General features: G+C 39.0%; 2 protein-coding genes across 2 annotated transcripts; both read left to right on the forward strand.

Annotated features, from left to right (window-relative positions):
• The first annotated feature begins 3,457 nt into the window (after positions 1 to 3,457).
• Positions 3,458 to 9,265, forward strand: LOC108940861 (fibroblast growth factor 7). The gene is made up of 3 exons (XM_018763267.1): positions 3,458 to 3,743; positions 8,832 to 8,938; positions 9,047 to 9,265. The coding sequence occupies exons 1-3, from the start codon at positions 3,458 to 3,460 to the stop codon at positions 9,263 to 9,265; spliced, it is 612 nt and encodes a 203-aa protein (XP_018618783.1).
• Positions 9,266 to 19,988: 10,723 nt separating this feature from the next.
• On the forward strand, positions 19,989 to 22,924 carry dtwd1 (DTW domain containing 1). The gene is made up of 4 exons (XM_018763665.2): positions 19,989 to 20,304; positions 20,744 to 20,887; positions 21,004 to 21,256; positions 21,441 to 22,924. Exons 1-4 carry the CDS (start codon positions 20,035 to 20,037, stop codon positions 21,668 to 21,670), a joined length of 897 nt encoding a protein of 298 aa, XP_018619181.1. The 5' UTR covers positions 19,989 to 20,034; the 3' UTR covers positions 21,671 to 22,924.
• The last annotated feature ends 2 nt before the right edge of the window (positions 22,925 to 22,926 follow it).

The raw sequence follows: 22,926 nt of genomic DNA on the forward strand, positions 1-22,926 counted from the left end.
TGGTGGCACAGTGGGTCGGACTGGGTCCTGCTCTCGAGTGAGTCTAGGGTTCGAGTCCCGCTTGGGGTGCCTTGTGACGGACTGGCGTCCCGTCCTGGGTGTGTCCCCTCCCCCTCTGGCCTTACGCCCTGTGTTGCTGGGTAGGCTCCGGTTCCCTGCAACCCCGTATGGGACAAGCGGTTCAGAAAGTGTGTGTGAGTGTGAAATAGCCTATAACTCACTAGTACTTAATATTACTTGCTAATAGCTATATTTCTACATTTACACATCAATATACTTCTCTTCATAGCCCAGTTATACTGTACAGTATATTAAAATCTGTACAGGGTTAATTTGTTGTTTGCTTGGTTTATTGGAACCCATTGCTAGGGAACCCTGCTTTAGAACACCAAACACCACACACTCTTCCACAGGCCTTCAGAAGGTTGCTTGCTTTTACTAGGTGGCTGAACAACAGTAGGGAGTCATCTGGTTTCCTTAGAACTCAAACTTGCAACCTTATGCACATCCCCACTTTCCAGAGAATATTCTCCATCATACGATAGTTGCCTCTTAATAGTTTAAACACTCTCCACATGTGTGCCAGATCTCTTACTTCTTAAACTATGTCTTTTACAGAAATATTACTAAATTAATGACCTGACTGACATTATTGTAAGACTCTGCAAATATTTACTTAATAGAAAATATCCAAAATAAGTCATGGCATGGATACAAGGTCAGACACTCTTTTATATACAAGTCCAATTGAAATGTATTACTTTCTTGGCTTTGGCCACATGAAACGCTTACACTCCAGCTTGTTTAGGGTTTTTCCACTTTATGTGCCTCTGGTGTTCAGCTGTTGAGTAACGTAGACTTTTTTCTTAGCTATTAATACAATCATACCAAAGCCTTCTTGAGCCACACATAAAGTTGAGTGGCTCCTTAAACAAATTCCCAAGCCTTGAAGTGAAACAATTTCTGAAATTTGTTGGTATGTCTGCTTTGGTTCTTTTCTTCTGGGAGCTTCTCTAGGATTCTTACTGACCTGTAAACTCTAATCATATGAAATAGTTCAATAGACCAGGCATTTATGACCCTCGGTTTAAAAAACAAAAGGAGGATTGCACACTTCTGAAGTGTCTCCTGCTAAGCCTTCGGGCAGTGTCCTACATCTTCTCTTCCTTGGGGCAATATATCATTACGTCGCATGTCAGCTTTTGAAGTGCTGACTGCAAGACATGGCCAGGTGTTTAGAACACGAAATTATGGGTTTAAAATAGAAGCAGAATAACTGAAAGAGAGGCAATCCTTGTAGAAAACTAAAGCTTACTGTAGTAATGACCTTGCTTTGTCCACTTTGATAGCTACTCATTATTCATTATGCAGAATAACATCAGAACACTTAGACTTTATAATATTAGTTATGTGCAATCGGAGCGTAACACAAAATATTCAAGACAAATGGCAACAAAACTAACTTTTTTCATAAAAAAATGAAACTGTCATAAAGACATAATAATTTCTCACGATTTAATAGTTCATTCAGTAAAAGTAAGCCAAATCAACTGCCTAAGAGAAAATGCATACAGACACCCCTCAACTTACGTAAATTTAACTTATGTAAATCTGGATTTAGGTAGAAATTTCCTGGGATACACTTTATTTACAGATAGCACTTTTATTTTATGCAAAACATCTGAAATACGTTAAGGAGAAATCGGCGTAGTCAGACAATGCAGGAAGCTCAAACTGCGTCTTCCCAGTTCCCGCGTGTTTTGAGCCGTGAACGCATCTCCTCTCGTAGCGTAGTCCTTTTTCCCATATTTCTTTACCCTTTTCATTATTCACAATGCCTGGTGGTAAACGTGCACTTGAAGGAAAACGAGAACCCTCTCGCAAGCGTACAGCAATCGATTTGGAGATGAAATTGAAAATAATAATATTACAGTATTTAATATGTTTGACATTTACTAGAGAATTATTTTGTGTAATTTTTTCATACCCATGTTTGCAACAAATGCCTGCACTAGGTAGGGTAGACTATACTACGTTGAGAATGGTAGGGGAGGAAGGGGAATCTGACATACGTAACCTCTGACTTACGTAAAGTGTTGAAGAACAGTCTGTTTATGTAAGTCGAGGGATGTCTATTTTACTTTAAACAGCTATATATGTACACACTTATACCTTGGATTGTAGATCAGAGGAAGAAGAGATTATATGAGATGACAACAGTGAACATCATTTTATGAAAGTGTACTTACCTGAGTGAATGACATACTGAGCACACCTGCAGAAATAACAAGTGCTCTTCAGGCTCCCTTTGATGACCCCTGGCAAGCTGACATGGGGAAAACTTTTTTTTCTCCAGCCGGCACCCAAGTGACAGCTGACTGGCTAACGGCTAATTGCTCTCAAGTGAGGTCAGCGCACAGCATTTATCTACACACCCTCAATAACGACAGGGCGAAGATGCAGAGCAGACACCATCGGTGAGCTGCTCTTCGATCCCCAGGAACAGCAGCGCAACCAGTACCCTCAGTAGGCGAGAAGCTCCCCTGCTCACGGTGCTTTGGTAAAGCACAACATCTGAGGGGAACACATATTGGTATCTGTGGCTGGCGTCCTCCATCAAATGTAAGTTCTCTCAGCTCTGCTCGGAAAAACCGAAACGGACTATGAGACAGTCTTCTGATTTTGCAGCGTATCCTACGGTGCTGTCACATTCCACAGCTTATTTGAAACGTTCTACCAGCGCATTTGTGAGTGAGTGGAACCTGTTATTGAAGCACAGCAAGTTCTACATGTGCTTGGCTGAAAAGAGGAGGTCCCCCGACCATCCAGGCGGCTGAGTAAGAGAAATGTGGGCAGTTCTGAGGGAACTGGTTTGCCACAAAAGGGTCAGTGTTTATAAAGGGCTCACTACAAGTATGAGGTGAGCGAATGAGGAAGGGGACACAGCGTATAATTCCTGCATAGCACTAAATCCAATGTTTCCCTTTTCATATTTGTCTGGACAGCAAAATGACAGGTTTTACTACAGCTGGAGTAGTTTAAATGGTAAAAAATGCATCAGAAGTTATTGGGCTGTTTTCGGTGTGGTACCTGTCACTGACATAGCACTTGTAGCGGAAATTGTTGTACTTTGCTGGAGATTTAAACAAATCAACCAAAACTGCTTTCCTCTTTATTATCTCCGACAGAGCCTCCGCTCACAAGGCTGTCAGCCTTAGCAGCAAGAACATATCCTTCAGCACATAGCCGTCTTTTTTTGCCATGTACAAGTAGTGTGGGCAAGAAGAGGATTACAGAGAATCTACTTCTTCAAGCCCCCTAAAAGCGAAGACGGCGAGAACAAGTTCGGCAGACTGAAGACGTTCGAGGAAGGGACCGGGTCAAAGACCTTCTGGCAAAAGCTTTGCTCTGTGCACTTCAGTATGGTGTTCATAAATACCCACAGCATTCTATTATAATGCGCAAATGGATGTTGAAATGGAACCTGCCAACTTTGCTCTCCAGACTCTACTTGCACATCATCTTTTTGCTTGGCAGCATGTGTCTAACTTGCAGTGACAGGACGCCAGAACAACTGGCGGCAATTATGAAGTGTTCCAAACATGAAAGGCACACAAGAAACTACGACTACATGGAGGGAGGGGATGTACGAATCCGACAGCTTTTCAGCAGAACACAGTGGTTCCTCACCATTGACGACCATGGCAACATCAACGGGACGCAAGATCCGACCAACTGCTACAGTAAGTACCTAGTGTACACAGTCTTATCGTGAAGTATTGCAAGAACATGTCCAGTGTATCTGCTTTGCGTGCTGTGGTTATTTCGATCTTTTTCTTCATTTCTCTACGGCTCACGTGAGGCTAAAATCCTGTTTTTTCTCTAGCTCCTGCTCCTACTGATTACTGTGTGCAGATTCTAACGGGTGAATTTACATTACATCAGTCTGAAAGCGTTCCGACTTCATTCGGTTTGTTTACTAGTGCTTGACTGCTGATGCCATTCAATTTCCCAGTAAGATGTAACACAAGATATTTTTCTTAGTTATGACCATCTCTGCCAGTATGTTGTTTTGGTGAAATGCTCCTAAGAATGTAATCACATTGGTAATAGGTCATGTATTTCTGTTCAGAAAGCACAGGCAAGAAAAATGACAGCATTAAAAGAAAACAGGTGTCTGGTTTGGCACCGCGTGGTTTTGCACTGTAAACAAAGACCCTAACAAAGTAAACAAGCCTATTATACGTTACTACTGCCAAGTGTCTTACACACACATGTCATATTTACATCTAATCATGCTCCAGTGCTGAATCATGTGTTTGCAGTGCATAAAATATCAGCCTTGCTATCAATGCTTTTAAGAGTAGAAAATGTGCTAACATGAGCCTTATTAATCCTGTAGCAGCTGGCTGGAAAGTTTCTTGAACACCTAGGAAGCAGAGCACCTGTTCTTTCCAAAACACTTCATTAGTCTTGGCTTTGCTGAAAGGACTTGCTTCAAGTTAACCTTTGAGTACCCAAATGCATGCAAAAAGAGTATCTGAAAACAAATAATGACGATAATGAACTTTCATGGCCTATATTCCAGCTGCCATTAGTTACATTTAACTGGACCAAGAGTCTTTAAATATTACTGTTGCTCCCTCATTAAAAGAGTTGATAGATTACACAGAGTATATTAAGCACTTATGCTGAGGGATTAGGAGAACATCTGCTCTATTTTGCCACAATTCTATGTATTTTAAGAACGTATTTGTAGCAATGGCCGTAAATACACACACACACACACATTTTCAGAACCGCTTGTCCCATACGGGGTCACGGGGAGCCGGAGCCTACCCGGCAACACAGGGCGTAAGGCCGGAGGGGGAGGGGACACACCCAGGACGGGACGCCAGTCCATCGCAAGGCACCCCAAGCGGGACTCGAACCCCAGACCTACCGGAGAGCAGGACCGTGGTCCAACCCACTGCGCCACCGCACCCCATGACCGTAAATATATTAATATATATTTATTGGATGTCACTCGGGAAAGGGGGTGCAGTAGTACAGTGGCACAGTGGGTTGGACCAGGTCCTGCTCTCCGGTGAGTCTGGGGTTCAAGTCCCGCTTGGGTCGCCTTGCGACAGAGTGGCGTCCTGTCCTGGGTGTGTCCCCTCCTCCTCCAGCCTTATGCCCTGTGTTGCCAGGTTAGGCTCCTGCTCCCTGTGACCCTATATAGGAGAAGTGGTTCAGATGGTGTGTGTGTGCACTCGGGATAACAGTGTCTTGAAGATCACAGAGAAATACAAGGAACTTAAGTGCTCTTTAAGCCTCTTATTACTCCAGCGCTTTGTGTAAATGAGCTATTTTGATCTAACTGTACTATTTGAAACTTTAAGTTCACTGTAAATCTGTACTTTCACCTGCACGTAAAAAGCAGTTTTCAGTCTACAAATACGTTTCCTTGCTAAGTACTTCCCTCGCTAGTTGGATAGCCCTGAAATAAAATTTTGCAGCAAAACAACAACCAAATTTATCTGTAATGTTTTATCCACACACACACACATTTTCTGAACCGCTTGTCCCATACGGGGTCGCGGGGAACCGGAGCCAACCCGGCAACTCAGGGCGTAAGGCCGGAGGGGGAGGGGACACACCCAGGACGGGACACCAGTCCGCCGCAAGGCACCCCAAGCGGGACTCGAACCACAGACCCACTGGAGAGCAGGACCCAGTGCAACCCACTGCACCACTGCACCACCGCACCACCGCGCCCTCCCATATGTTTTATCCATTGAAAATAATTTCAAATCCAATTAAAATGTCTGTTGTAGTTTACAAATGCTGCTTATTATTAACTGAATAATTCACTTCCCACTTAATGTTTACATAAGCAGTGTGTGTTTTTGAAATATGACATGCGCTGTGACTGAAATATTTTCTGTCTTCCATGTGTTCAATTAAACTGTTTACCACATGAAAATATGTCAAAGTGAATTATGGCAGTTTCACAGGACAATGGACCTGACGTTACCTGCAGTAAGTCGTAAAAAGTTTGAAATATTGCACATTGATTTTGTTTGTGTGATAAGAGGGTGGGTTAAAATTAGCTAATGAATACTTTAAAGAGGGACCACACAAATGTGCATTTCTCAAAATATTTTACCAGCTCGTAAGACACTTACTGAGCCTGGTGTTCCATGGATATGTATGTGAAACTTGCACTGCACAGGAGTAAGCACCGATGACACACCCATTCCAGAAACCTCATACCGAGACTGATGGAAACACATTAGAAAACTTGTTTGCCTGCTTCTGAGATACAGCACTTGTAACAGTTTGAAAATTACAAGGTATACTCTTAACATGGATCAATTATTCACCTTTTCTACTGTGAGAACAGAGCCGTATTGTAAGTGTGCCCTTGTACCCATCTGTAATCAAAGGTAGAGGGACACCAGCTGCAAAAACAAGTGTTTTGATTTTTCATCAGTAACTTCTATATGGCCTGCATGCATTGTTCATATTGGATGCATTGATTTCCAGCATGAAATTCTGTTCTGCTAATTAAGTTAAACTGACTCAAGTCACATGGACACCTGAGTGAACTTTCTAAACACACTATGTTAAATCCCCTAATAGTCAGAGATTCCTAAAATGATAGTTACATTGCATTCATTAACTGAACAGACTTTTTCTTCCAAGAATCAAAAGTGCATTCAAGAACAGAGAGCTTCAGATACAGACAGGTCCATCAAAGCAGCAGTTATGTGACAGAAAGACATATTCACAGGTGTGTGCAAGGCGCTTTGCCTCGTATTCTGTGCTACAAGCTTAAGAAGAAACTAACTGAATTAAGGTGGATGTCATCTCCGTGCAGACAAGACAGGAGAATTGGCCCCAAATTGGACTGCTTGGCCAGACACTAGAGTCGAATGAGGAGGAAAATTTGTTCAACCTGGGGAAAGCCTTGCTAAAGTGTCCTGAACAGCAGAGGTAACATTTGTTACCCATATGAGTGCATTAGTCTATTCTAATATGAGCTAAACAGTTGCACTTGCTAAAACATGAAACAATAATACTGCACAAATTTAGCAACCCCTGAGAGGCGCCCCTGCTGCTCCCCACAGATATTCATCATTGTTGCTACTGACCTGAAAATCTTAACCTTGATAAAATTATAGCTTAATCTTCACTGGGAATACAGTGCAGTGGAAGGATTATGATCAAACGCAAGAGCAGTGTCATCCATGCAACAACTTCCCATTCAAAGTTATTAAATTAAACAAGGCACAATGACACATATGGTTATGTGACACTAAAGGAGGAAAAAAGTACTTCCCAAAACCCATTATTTTTGTAGTTTATTATACAGAATAAATCCCATCTACTAAGACAACAAGGTGTGGGCTTTAAAGCAAAAATGTGGAGAAACTGAACTGGCATTTGAACTAGTTATCTACACCTCAGACCTACTTATTACATTTCTCAGAATCCACTAGACACTGAGCCACCTTATTAGTTGCATCTGAGTTCGAAGAAATATCTATAAACCAAAGAACCCTCCAAGTGAAGTAGAACCAATTATATAGTATATGAACAAAGACATCATTATGATTTAGAGTGAAACGCTAGACATTTTCATGAGACCATGGGCTTCCATCGTGAAACACAGCCTGTCTGCCTCAGACATGTACAGCTTTGCTCCCTATAAAGTAAATATGCATCATTAAGTAGTTAAAGCCAGAAGCAAAGGCCTTCAGCTTGGTTTTTTCAAGTACTGAAAATATCTACAGTATATCTCTATTTCACACTTTAAATTCTTTGGGTAAAAGAAAGATTTTTCAACGTGTGTGCACATAATTCAGCATGTTGCTCAGATTTTATCACTGTGCGTCAGTTAAAAAAATAATGTCATAACTGCAGATAGTTTATTTTGCTAAAATAACCCAGTACTTATATGAAGATCCTGCAGAAAAGTGGAAAAAGTATTCAAAACATGCAGTTGCATGAATACATATGCATTTTTCATGCTATTAAGGAGAACCCTAGAATTCTTCTGATGTATTCCAATTCACAACTCAGTGTAGCCTGGTTTCAATTATCCAGGAATTGTAAAAAGACCACATGTTAATAATTCAGGAAATTAGAAAGCATGACTAGAATACTTTGTGCATAATACTTGTAATCAAATATTGTTCAGGCTGATCACTACAAAAGCTGAGTGGCTGATCTAGTTTACCTGCTTCTGGGCCGGGTTGTCTCAGTCATTCCCTAAGGGCTGCAAGAACATGCTGCTAGTCGCTCATCACTAACTCAGTACTATCTAAGATAATGTAGTCAGATTTAAATGAAGGGAATTTGTGAAACAGTAATCGCAGTAGATTATCTATAAATATAATTATGGCAACAATATTATAGTTAATATATTTTATCTAAAATTGCAAGCATTTTTCATATTTGCATTTCAAAAATCCATGTTATACTCACACATCCAATATATAATACCTTTAACTAAAGTGATGTATAATAAAATACATATAACAAAGTAACTGAAAGGCTGAATAACATATTTTGCTGTGCCCATAAAAGGAGCTCAATCACTCACCTGAAATGTAGCATGCAGGATTAATGGGAAAGGACAATTTTTACCCTTAGGGAGCAGTGTTTAATATGTTGGCCATATGTGCAATTGCATGGGTTGCGGTTTCCTGGATAGCAACCCAACCTATTTGAGAACTATGAAATAAAACCACCAAATGACTAACTGCAAAGACACCAGCCTGCTCCTACAATAAGGATGACTGCCAGGGTCAAAGGACAAATGTGTATTTTCTGTTTCATGGCAGGTATCTTGGAAATACGGACCGTCTCCGAGGGTGGTGTGTTGGCTATCAAAGGTGTGAAAAGCCAATACTACATATCAATGAACAAGTCTGGTGTGCTTCAAGGCAAGGTAAAAGCAACAATTGATAGTTTTTCTTTTACATTTAATCATGTCATTTTACAAACATCGAATTAAAGCCAATGTAATGTCTAACTTGTTCCTCATCTAATTTCACAGAAAACTTACAATGAAAACTGCAACTTTAAGGAGGAGTTTCTAGAAAACTTCTTCAATGCGTATTCTTCAGCAAAGTGGACTAAACAAAATGGAACAGAAATGTTCATTGCTTTAAACCAGAATGGACGGCCACTGAGGGGCAGGAAGACCAAGAAGGAGAATATCTCATCTCATTTCCTACCCATGTATTGCAGGGAAGAGGAGAAGAGAACAGACTGATGTTACACTGTTGGTGCTGGTGAAGGGAGTGCTGAACTCCGAACACGGTACATGGTTGTTCTAGTTAGTCTGAATGTCATTGCTGATGCATAATCCAGTTGGATAATTAATGCATTATGAATGAATGCATTAATCCCAAAATATTAAATACAAGCTGCAAATGTCAAAAATGTATCAATTCATCACCAAAGCTATTTTCACAAATTTGGTAATCATGATAATCAAGAATGAACTTAAAATTGACATGAATTTAGTTAAAAAAAACTTTAATGTTAAGGTTTAAAATGCAAAAATACTTTTTTACTTCCCATTTACTTGCCTAAAAGGTGTCAACACCCAAAATGACAATCATATTACACTTTCTGTACTGTTTACAAATGATCAAATGTGTGGTGACGAGGATTGACTCATATTCCTCTTTTCATTATTGGCATCACATGCATAAACAGCTAATTTGCTGTGTTTTGTAATTACGTAATGACTTATCATGTAATGATTTCAGCAATGCGGTAACTACCAGGGGAAAATGAAACCAGTCATTTGCAAATGTATCCTAGGCTAAAGAAACAGCGGAATAAATAAGACGCACCAACTACTATACAAAGAGCAAATCACAAAGTGTAGCAGAGTTAAACTACACTTGTTCAGATTTAAAATGTACTCATTTGTCTGTTGAGCTTATGAAACCATTATTACAACATGCAACAGCTAATTCTAAAAATCTGAATGTTTTCCTGTATAACTGAATTTTACTGAAATGTAAAATGCTGAAAATATTAAAGATCCTGCAGTGACAGTCATATAATTACAGTATATGTTATTATTAACATTCCCAAATTTTCTATTTTGGTTAGTATGAAACAAGAAATACTTTATACTTCTTTTAAGATGAGCAAATATAAAGGAAAAGAGCTCTTGATCCATTTGATATAAAGTCCATTATCTTGACATGTGTCAATCAAGCAGTGAACTTATTTAGACAATCATTAATTTATGAGAGAGTATATTCATAAGAGGTGGGAATAACTACTGAAAGTAAACAAGCTGGACTTGCTTTTTCATGGAATGTGCATTTTGTGACTCTACATTTTACATTAAACAAAGAAAAGAAAAATATTCACAAGTATAGGAGTAAATTAGTTGTCACTATTTATATGATCTGCTTTGTTAATTTTTTTATAATAACTCGATGATGCCTTTTTCATGGCTGCTAAATATATTAACATGGCTGTGGTTACGGTTAACTAAGCAAAACTCTGAAGCTGCTGAAAAATATCATTGTTACTAAACTGCATAATAAACGCTGTTAATAATACCATGGCTATCAATATCAGAAAAAAGTTCTGCTTAACTAATATGTATTAATCAACAAGCACATACATAATTCACCTTTGGTTCTTTCAGAACAGTGTTTTTTAAAACATTTTATTTTCATTTCCAGCTGTGGCTTACACAACAATAACTGGCAGTCGCAATTATGTTACTGCATTAAGAAATAGGAATATCTACTTCATAGTCACTTAAGTCTGATAAAACACTGCACAAAACTTCTCACAACTTGAATTTTAAGTCATTATATGCTCACTCTGTATAATAAAATTTCCCTCATTCAGTGGTAAATCTTCTGTTATACATTACTGATGTATGTTATTTATGTTATTTGTTATTTATATAAAATTCCAGATGAGCTGTGTGTTTGAACATGCTTGATTATTTTCATAATGTGTTACACTATTTTTCTGCTGTTGTTTACAAATAGGCACTTTCACTATAAACTTTTAAAGTGACGGAAAGAAAATTAGTTCACCGAGGATAACCAGATTATAACCTACAAATGTATTTGTCACATATACAAAATCATATTTGTAAACACATCAAAAGTTTAATGTGCTTTGCTGATGCCGTACAGTGAACGAGAAGTTTGGTTCGGCAAACTTATACATTTCAATTAAACAATCCTAATTAAAAAAATATGTATACATCTTGTTGAGCTGTTTTCTAAAATTGTATTAACTTTACCAGTGTACGTTATTGATTTTACACACTAGTTCTATGTATAATATTATACAATAATATACATAAAAGTTCCATATGCACTTTTTGCTTTGATCTATTTTGTGTATTTTCACTGATTCTGCACTGCTGAGGGCCCAACGGTACATTTCAAGTTGTTTTAAAACATTGTAATTAACTCTATTTCAGACTCATTTTAATAAACTACATATTTAATTAACTTGCATTACGTTAAAATTGTGAAACAGAATTTACCTTTTAAATTTAGAGACTTGGAGATCTTGGGATTTCTCTCAGTGATTTCAGTTTGCATTAGCTGCAGGATATTTATAAAGAACCTAAGAAAGCTGAAAGCATAATAATTCAGTTTTTCCCCGTGCTACGTAAAAACATATATTCCATTGCGTGAAATTTGATAAGTCACGTTGGAGAACACAGCTCCAGAAATACCAGCTTGAAAACCACACGCACAGAGGAACAGAGCACATGAGAATTTTACCTTCTCTTAGGTTCACATCTGGATCAGAAAAAACTGACAGATAAAGAGGCTAAAATTGCGAACGCCAACGTCTGAATCAGTTTGACCCAAACAATGTCTGAACAAGGTGCGGGCTTTTGCCAAGTCACGCAATGCTAGCCCGAGCAGATAATCTGTAACATGTTCGCAATATAAACATTACTTTCAGCTCAAGGCTGCCGGCTTAGCTTCTCTACTGTCATATGAGAGGCAGCCGCCACGAGCTAGAACAGAAGCTGGCACGCTCTGCTGAACACATAGCTGTGCCATTAAAGTGCCACACTGAGATTAGTGTCATTATAACTGCAATGTATCTTATTATTTTTCATCATATCATCTAAAGACAAAGCTGCTTACGTTTAACTGGTTCGTTGCACTCAAAACTTTACATTTTGAGTCCCGGTCCTTTAAAGTGAACTCTTAAGCAGTAACATCATTTGACAGACAATCTACCGAAAATTACAAATAAACAAAGCCATGCAATGTAGCAACAGGTAACCATAATCAACATCTGGTTTATATTACACCACAAACTGAAACTGGCAGCAGGGTGCCTTCACTCAAACTGCAGAAGCTAAGACGGGCCTAGGCCAGGTTACCGTTACCATGGGAACTGTCTGAGGAACATCAGGTTGCTGTGGAAAGTGATGCTGGCGAGCCAACAGCGAATATTTTTCACTCTGGAGATGTGTCAGCAATGGATTCAAAGGTTATCCCCAAATACGTCTGGTATGCTGGATGGCTTGAGAAGAAAGAGTCTTCCAGTAAACAGATATAACGCTAAATTTCTTTTGATAAGACTCGCAGTAACTTGCAAAGTTATTACATATTTGAAAACGAAAAATATAAACATCGTCTTTGTATATACTACCTGAAAGTGTGATTGTCTGTTTCTGTCATGATCTGCTTATGTTCCTGCCAAAGTGCATACCTGCAATACCTGGCAGAAGGACCTTGGAGCACTTATATGGTTCAGATTTTGGATTTCCCAACAAAATGCATGAGTCAAGTGTTTCAGTACTATGAATAGCTTACTTAGAAGAGTCTTGTAAATAAAACTGATAATTACAACTGATTAATTTTACCTTTGAACTATGAGGAGCAACCAGAGACATATCAATGCAACACACAGAGAAACTTGGGTTGGAGGAAAAAAAAAAAGATAAAATGACATCACTGAAGGTCATTTATTAGTCTAAAGCATCAATACGGCATTGATACACTGATCTGTGAATGACATTTGAAGCACAGTTTCCATAAATATTAATTGAAGATCTCTTGATAATGGCCTGGAAAATAATGTCTTCACTACTGTTTGCAGAACAGGCCACCTAAGGGCACCTTTAAGGTGAGGCACTCAAATTATTGCAAAGCTGACAAAGTTGACAACTTTCAAGATGTTGAACAACTGCTCCAGAATAGCAGTGATGAGTAACCGAGGTAGGGGGGGTGCGGTGGCACAGTGGGTTGGACCGGGTCCTGCTCTCTGGTGGGCCTGGGGTTCAAGTCCCACTTGGGGCGCCTTGCGACGGACTGGCGTCCTGCCCTAGGTGTATCCCCTCCAGCCTTGCACCCTGTGTTGCTGGGTTAGGCTCCAGCTCCCCGCAACCCCATATGGGACAAGCGGTTCAGACAGTGTGTGTATGCATGTATGTATATAACCTAGGTACTACTACAAATGTGATGTTCTTAAGCTGAAAGTCAGGAAAATAATATGGTCAAAATCTTTAGTAGAAACAGTTTATTTAAACTGAGAAAGAATGAAAAGAGTCTAGATTCTGGAGAGAGGACACATATGAACCTCAAATGACTACTGCATGCCATAATAACATGCCTCTTACATTTCCACAGCCAAGAGAAAATTTAACTGCCACTTAGAAGGCAGAAATAAATGGTCAGCGGTCACTCATGCCATATTTTCTCAAGTTAAAGTCACATGATTAAATTTGTGCAGATGTATTCTAGTCTATCACTAACTGGTCTACTAGATAATGGCCTTAATTGTCCCAAACGGTTTGTTAAAAAAAAAACCTAATGTGGTGTTTTTATAAATTTTAAAGAATAGCGAGGTAGCGACAGCATTAAAAATACTTATGAATTGTTCACAGTGAGGAATGGTTTTCTCCATTGGTTGAGACTCCCTATCTAAGTTTAAGACTCCAAGTTCAAAAAGGGCTACATGAACCATTGGTCACTAGCATTACCGTTGTCTATTCTAACATATGTGACAGGAAACGATCTTTAACATCGTAAACCAAAAAAGGGAAAAAAATTTCTGTGACGCCATGTCCCCCCCCTTTGCAAACGAGTCATCGAGAGCACGGGAAACTCTGTTTTGAAATATGTTACAACTGGCTGAAAACATGACTATTGGTGTATGACATTATAAAACATTTTGACAGTCATTACAGAAAATGTGTTACAAATTCCAGTGAGACTTTTTTTCAATTACACTTCCTGTTACTTTAATAAGTCACTGTACACTTTATGATTTTTTTTTTAAATAATTGCTTTCTGATGTAATGGGTGGCTAGTGGTGTTGTGGTTGGAGCGGCTACCTTTGACTCTGAAGGCTACCGGTTCGATCCCCGACTCGTGCTGTAGTGCCTTTGAGCAAAGTGCTTTCTCTGCAATTGCTCCAGTACCTTCGCCTGGCTGCGTGACTGGGTATCTAGTTGTGGCCCTCCGATAGACTGGCATCCCATCCAGGGTGTGCCCCACCCCTTCAGCATTGCACCCAATGTCTCTGGGATAGGCTCCGGCTCACTGCGACCCTGATTGGGGCAAGCGCTTATTGAAATTGGTTGGTTGGCTTTCTGATGCTTAGTGTTGAAGCTTTCAGAAACGCAGATTTTTCAATTCAGACATAAATCATAATTATTTATTGAAAGTAAAAAAGGTTTCTTTAATCTTACCCTCTCAGCCAATACACAAACTGTGCGCTGATGATTTGTTTTGCCATTTTAAGCACAAACATTTTTTGTAAAAACAAAAATGCATTTGGCAACGTTAAAGATGGATAAGTAAAGCAAGCTTCCCAAGCCGCTGCATGGGTACAGTTTCCCAATACCAGACATAAACGTAATTACCCGAGCAACACATCTGGACTGTATCCTGATGGGTCACATCATTCTGAAGAGATTGCATGTTAGTGGTGACCACACACAGCAGCAACCTCACTAAAGGCATCTCATAATATCCCTCAAAGCTGAGCTTTTAAGAGCTTTTGTTCCTTGCTGTCCTTGAACACTCCGCTCCATGTTTCTTGGAAAATAGAAAACCAGCTAATAAACATGCCACAATAGCCTGCAACTCTGAACGTCCGACTGGGGGGACTCCTCTGGTTCAAATAAAGGCAAAGGCTGCATTAGGTTGTTTTGTAATGCTCAGTCAGTGTGTGAACCCTTGAGCACATTTTATATTTTAGGATTTGGTCTAAATATGTATTATTTCATCTAAGATCACTAATGTGAACAGAAGTTAGTCAGCAGCACATTAAACAAATTGAAATTATGCAACATTATAAAGCAGGGGGGCGCGGTGGTGCAGTGGGTTGGACCGGGTCCTGCTCTCCAGTGGGTCTGGGGTTTGAATCCCGCTTGGGGTGCCCTGTGATGGACTAGCGTCCCGTCCTGGGTGTGTCCCCTCCCCCTCTGGCTTTATGCCCTGTGTTGCCGGGTTAGGCTCCGGCTCCCCGTGACCCCCTGTGGAACAAGCGGTATCAGACAACGTGTGTGTGTGTGTGTGTGTATACATAAAGCAGACATTAAGTCTAGAGCATATTTACGTGAAACACACACATTTTGAGGGACTTGGCACAGTATCCTATTCCTCTTCCATGCCATTCCTCGGACAAGTACAGCCAGCTCAGGTTCCAGTTCTTCCATGTGTACTGACATTCATTTTGACCTGTGGAAAACACTGACACAGTAAAGTACCTAGTAGTATCTCAATCAGAGAAACGACACTGAAGATTATTCAGGTACCTTTTCAACATTCCCTATGCTACTAAATGCAATGTACTCCCTTTTATTAGCGTATCTGATAAAATATTCAACTGTAACCACTTCACACTCAAAGAGCATAGCATCAGCAGTGGAAACATTTTGAAAAATGCCAATTTAACTTAACGGTTATGCGAATTTATTGAATCAGTGCTGTTTTCATCAGACAGAATTTTATGCATTTTTAAATTTGGCTTAAGGCACACTTTGTCATATAAGAAGGTTCACCAAAGCCAAAGTGTCACAATAACTAAAGTATTGACTGACACCCAGAAAGAAACTGAGTCTGTGAGGTCTTTCTTAAAGTCATCAGTGAAATGACTGTGTGACTTGTGGAATGTTCCATAAAAAAATGCTGAAAACCACTTGAGTTAAGCAGCCTGTGCACACCTACAAAAGCGGTAAGGCATGTTTATACCACACATGGAACAATTTATCCATCAAAGGCTAATATTCTGCCCCTTTCACACTTTGCTATAAACAACAGAGTAAAAAATTCCATGTATTATTTGCATGGTCCAAAGAAAAGAATATTACAGAAAGACATTACAAAGGACAGATTAACTTATTATTCCAAATACAAAAGCATACTTATTCTAATTTTAGTAATAATCTCAAAAACCTGTATTAACTGTATGTTAATATACGGTATGAAAGGTTAACAAAATTACCTCTATGTCTTTACTCTGTAAGACCATTGAACCTTAGTAGTTTACCAAAGACCTCTCAGTCAATGTCAATAGCAACTAAGTACTAAAGACATTATTTCAGCAAGAACAGAGGATAAAGCATCCTCCTACACTTAGAAATAAAATACAGATGTGGCTTAAAGACACCGTTTAGAGTACAAAGAACATCACACTTTCTCTAAGACATGCGCATTTTAAAAAACAATTTAATTGTGCATGTGGACTTTAATCAAAGGATGGCATGGTGGAGCTTATGCCTTGTAGCTCCTGTGCTGTAGGTCCAAATCTGGCAGTGTGTGGAGTCTGCATGGTCTCCTCATGTTCACGTAGGTTTTCTTTGGGTGTTTCTAAACATACATGTCCAGTTGTGTGTTTGAATACCCTCCAATGCAGAGGCATTTTGCCCAGGGTATACCCTTCCATACATCCTGTACTTCCCAGGTTAAGCTCTGGACCGCCACAACTCTGAATTGCACAAGCAGCTATTGAAGATGGGTGGTCTGATGGATGGATTGTAATCAATGAAACTATAGGACAATTTTACATGTTCTTCATGTTTCACTCGATAATAACTTAAACACACATCTCCTGAGACCCATACATTAATTTTTATCCACTCAAGAGGACACATAATATATTTCTTCCAGAAAGCACATGCTGCAGTGCTGAATTCTAATCTACCTTATAGAGAACATTTTATCCTTTTAAATGATACCACATGTTCAGTTTTAGGGCTTTGACAACTTTCTAAATCATGTTAGAAACATTTTTTGCTAGGTCTTAGGAGAATATGTTAGAAAACACACACACACTTGTCCCGAGTGGGGTTGCAACAAACGAACTGGAGCCTAACGCAGTAACACAGGGCGCAAGGCTGGAGGGGACAGGACACACCCAGGATGGGATGCCAGTCCATCACAAGGCACCCCAAGCAGGACTCGAACCCCAGACCCACCAGAAAGTGGGACCCGGCCAAGTCCGTCACGTCACTGCGCCCCCCCCCCCCCCAGTTAAAAAAGAAACAGCATAAACAAACAAGCAAATAGTGCATTCATAAGTCTATTTGTTAAGAATATTATAGTGAAGGACCATTATTACCATACTGATGATGTCAGACTACTGTGTTGAGAAGTCAAGGAATGTTCCCGTACTGCCAACCCACTGGCATCACCTGACAACAATATGCAGACTTTAATGCATAAAGGAATATAATCAAACATCCTCTAACAGACAAGCTTGTTTATGCAGACCAGCCAAAATTCCTGTGCATTTTAGTTCATTTTCACAGTACTTTTTTGACTTAGTCTTCATCATACAGTCAGCCAGTGGTTTGTGCATATTACCACAGACTGGAATGTTGAAATGTTTCCTTGTTATATCTGATACATTTCATAGTTAAGAGAAAGGTGTTGCCTGCATGGGGGAGGCTTAAGAGCCTGCTCATGACTCATGACAAATAGATTTGTTTTTTTAATTCTTGCGTGGTACAGCAATCAGTCGTTTTCAGTGACAAGCACAACTATTTACGACACACACAGCCAAGTTAACCTATTCACTCGGCCTTCTTTCCTTCTGAAAAACCCTGAAATGTCATGATATTCATTGTCTTCCAAAGATTCCTGTGTTACCTCACATATGTTTATACTGATACTTTCATATTTAAAATGCTTTAATCGTTAATCATTAGGAAACTCCCAGTACGCACGCATCGTAACTCCATAAGCATCCCCAGATACAACCTTTATTCAGCAATTACTCTGGCATTGTACTTGTGCATTTGTTTATCTTATAATATTTAAAAAAAAAAAAAAAAAAATTGTGGGAGGGTATCGGGGTTTGTCTACCCTGTGTCTTATACACCTACTCGAACGATGAACCTCGGCGCAGCAAGTGGTAGGTAACAAACTAGGTTTGTTTGAGACTGTCATGTCTGCAGCTATGTCTCCTTTTCTCAATCTAATGCATAAATTGTACTTTTGCTGAGATGTACGTTGCTTTGGACAAAAGCACTTGCTAAATGAAAAAATGTAAATGTAAATGTATATGTACTCTTAGACAACAATTTAGGCAAGTTTATTTTTTAAAATCTGTAGCAAAAATGCTGTTGTTAAGTATTAAATGAACTACTGGTTTAATTTAGGCCACTAGTATTCATGACACAAAGGAGCCTTTTTGTGATGAAGATATAGAAATATGCTTTATTCTTTTTTTTGTTCTCGGTTATTTACATTTATTTACTTAGCAGACACTTTTCTCCAAAGCGACTTACAATGGATCCTATGTCCCATGGGAGAAAGTTTGGCTGTTGACTCACAAATACTTCTTAACAAACAAGGTTAGGGAAATCTCTTTCAAGATTATACACAAATTCTACCCTGTCAAGCATTTTCTTAGAATATTCATTCAAGGATGGGATTGATGTAAGTTGTCCTTTTTGCAACCTGCATCCAGAAACAGTGCCTCACCTTTTTTGGCACTGCTGTTATACCAAAAAGCTATGGAGAGATGTCTCTAAATTTATTATTGATAAACTGTGTAAGGATTTTTGCTTTGTACTATGAATATGTACTGTTTGCGTTCTTTCGTTTTGATAGACATACAGAGAAACAAGCATATGTCATTAATTTATTAATCATTTTGGCTAAATATCATATACACAGGTCAAAATTTGCTAATAAAAAAACCTATATTTTCTGTTTTTCTTAAAAAATTTAAGCAGTACATAAACACTATCGAGGAGGGTGATATATAAGAAGGCCATAAGACTGTATTGTAATATTTTTAAGGTCTTTTGACAGTCTCTGGTTATTGGAGTGTTTTGTATTTTTTTTTAATTCCCCCTGGCTAGGTTGACTGCTCTGAATTAACGTTCTTGTATTGTGTGTAATTTGTTCAATTAAAAAATGGACTATAATTAACACGGTCATTCAGAACAGAAAACAACGGTGCGCTTTAACGTCCGTTCCTTTGAATTGTCGGGGAACAAATAACTTCCGGTTAACACGGGAAGTCTGGACACATTTCCGGGAGCGCGCACCGCGTTTTCAACCGGTTCAAAATTATATTTAGAAACGGTGTTTGGTTTATGTGAAATAAATCGGATGTCTCCTTGGTAGTTGTTTGTCGCGTTTAGTTTGTGAAAACGGCAGTATATTTTCGGTGAAGTATAATCGATCAGAAGAGCCCACGTTACATTTAGGGCTTTTTTTTCCCCACACAGCAAACACGCCGTGGAGCGTGGTGACGGATGCATACAGTTTCACACGTCAAACATATATAGACATAATTTATTTTATGTCATGAATGTCCGGTCTGACCATGATGGATTGAAGCTATAACTGCTAGAAGACAGAACTAAATTAGTATGATTATATAATATATATTTTCAGTAATACTCTGCCAACGTTAGTAACAGAAACAGTTGTAGCCTTTCTAGCATCTCATCTGTGTTAACTACTACTAGTACTTCTTTATCTGTGTGTGTATAAGCTGGGCTGGGCTGGGCTGGGCTGCTAGGACGTCACCTGCTGTTAGTCAGTGTTTGGGATGTCGGCAGACTTACCTGCCCCAAAAAAGGGTGATCCGTGCTTTGTCTGCACTGAAAGCCTTCAGAGGTCCTCATGTAACTCATCTTCCAAAGATGAGCCTAAGGCTGAGCCTCTCCTGGGCTTGAAACTAGCCTCACATGCCCCCTTGGAGCGAGCACAGTCTGCAGGCAGGTTGAAGTGCCCCAAGTGTGCCGGATCCAGGATGTTTTACTGCTACACGTGTTTCTCTTTAGTGGGCATCAGTCAGCAGGAGATCCCCACTGTCAAGGTGAGTATGAAGATGTTGGTTGAGCTGCCCTACTTGGTGCATGTGGAGATTTCAGTGACTGGAGTTCTACTGACTATTCGCACTAGTTTGATGCAAGGAATTTTCAGATTATAATTTAATAGCTGTATGATCCTTTACGTTTATATAGCAGGCACGCAGCTCAGAGTAAACGCAAGTGCATCTCATCGACGGATGGAGAGAGACAGGGGCAGGCGTGATTCTAGAGATGTAGTCAGTCCTGTGCACCCTTTTTTGCTGGCATACATTACACGAGTAGCTGCATGTAGAATTTCATAAGATTGTCATTTCCATGTTAACAGTTAATGCAGTGGTTCTGGAAGATGTTTTGAGGTGCTTCTTGAATGTTGAGAGGAGTTCAGCAGACGTATTGTGTGGAGTTTGAATTGCATTGGGCTAAATGACAAACTTTTTGTTCCAGCTGCCAATTAAAATAGACATCATTAAGCATCCAAATGAGACGGATGGCAAGAGCACAGCCGTGCACGCCAAGCTCATTGCCCCAGACGATGTCACAGTGTACACCTACCCCTGTATCCCTGAGTATGAGAGCGAGAGACATGAAGTTAGTATTTTTTTTTTAACATTTATTCATATTTTGAAAAATGTGGCAGCATTCACATATATCTGTCTTTAAAATGGCATACATTCAGTGCGCTGTAAATAAAGGTTGTTTTGTAGGTTGTGTTAGTTTTCCCAGGTTCACAGTCAGTGACAGTGGAGGAAATGTCAAAGCAGCTGCTTGAGATTCCCAAGAAAAGTTCAGATGATTCTACAGATGCTCCCTGCCCAAAAAGACTGAAGAGGGAGGTCAAGTCACTGGAAGAACAATGTACAAAAAACCAGCAAGGAGTATGTCCTCTCCAAAGGGTAGTCTTTATTGACAGCACGTGGAATCAGACAAATAAAATAATCACAGATGAGAGACTTCAAGGTAACTGCATCACATGGCATTATAAATTCTAAATTCCTACCTTGAATTTAAATTTTATTTATACATCCACCTGACCATCCAATCATCTCAAATTACCAGATTATCAGTTAATTGTGGAGTCACAGTTCTTATCATGTTTATGTACACCATAAGAAAAATAAAGCACTTATTTACTTTTTACCAGCCTTGCTTCAAGTTGAGCTCAAGACAAGGAAGACCTGTTTCTGGCGTCATCAGCGAGGGTCTCCAGACACTTACTTGGCAACAATTGAAGCCATTTATTACTTTCTCAAGGATTTTCATATGCAGTGCTTATCAGAGGAGTATCAAGGAGAATACGACAATCTACTTTACTTTTTTGTGTACCTGCACAAGCTGATTAACAATGCCAAGAAAGCTGCTGGGAAACTGTAAACAAGGTCCATTCATATACAGTATAGTGAGCTGCTGTGAACTCTCAAGATTTGAAGTTTTGTTCTCCTATAAGAACTGGCACAACTTGACAAATCATTATAAACTGAAGACCATTTTCCTTTATGTGGACTGTGAATACAAAATCAAGGAGAGAAAAAGAATGGGCAAACATATGGGTCAGTAAGCGTGCCCCTGAGACCAGATAAAAATTTCAGAGCTTTGATCACTGCAAAGTGACCAATAGTAACAATTTTTTAAAAATCCAGTGGTCATCAGAGTGCAGGTTTCAGAATTAAACAGATTAAAGGAAATTACATTTTATTTTGTGTATTCATTCTAGATTTTGTAAAAGGTTTAACTTATATTTTATAAGTTAAAGAAGACAGTGCTAGAGTAGAATCTTTCAGCCCTGATCGTTGTGTACCTGCAATTTTTCTTTTGTTTGAGAACATGTCTCAGTTACTGAGCTGAATGAGTTCCATGTCATATGTAATGGTGCAAAAATCATTAAAGATGTTTAATTTTCTCTTACTAACAGTTGTCATTATTTCAGCAAAGCAGCTGGTATAATTATATGCTACATCTTTCATAGTTGTAAAACAATTAAAGGACTGATGCTTAGTATTAACTCAAGAAATACTGAATAAATTTCCAGGAATACTGAATAAAAAAACAAGATTGTATATCTTGAATCTTTGCCAGCTTTCTTTGACCAATGGGAATTATGTTTCAAAATTATCCTATACAAAGCCCTTCTCTAAATGCATTTGCATGTTTTTTCGTCATATGATTTATTCAGTAACAGCTGAATTGCACAAAATTGCATTAAGAGGTACGCTTCAAAAAAAAAAAAAACTATATACAGGCATCCCATAACCAGCTGAGAGCCACTGATTGTGAGGATGGAAAGTACAGTACATATGGAACCAATTTAAATGTTAAAACAGTGTAAAAGTTAAAGATCTTTCACTATTTTTGTGATGGGCTAAGGCAGGTGGTGAGTTGGCATTATGGGTACATAAGTTCAATTTAGCATCTGTGTTATTTCAGGAACCATAAAAATTCAGGCCATGCACAAGGTGCAGTTATTTCTAGCTCTTAAGAGTGCTCTATGTAGTTTCATTTAACCTCTGAATACTGTAGACATTTTTATAACTTCAGTGTTAAAATTTTCTCTTAAAAAGTATATGTAGATCTACATATCTAAATACTTATTAGAATTGTAGTAATATTAATGTTTAGAATGTAAGTGAATT

Source organism: Scleropages formosus, chromosome 11, assembly GCF_900964775.1.
Source record: "Scleropages formosus chromosome 11, fSclFor1.1, whole genome shotgun sequence".
NCBI classification, from domain to species: Eukaryota; Metazoa; Chordata; class Actinopteri; order Osteoglossiformes; family Osteoglossidae; genus Scleropages; species Scleropages formosus.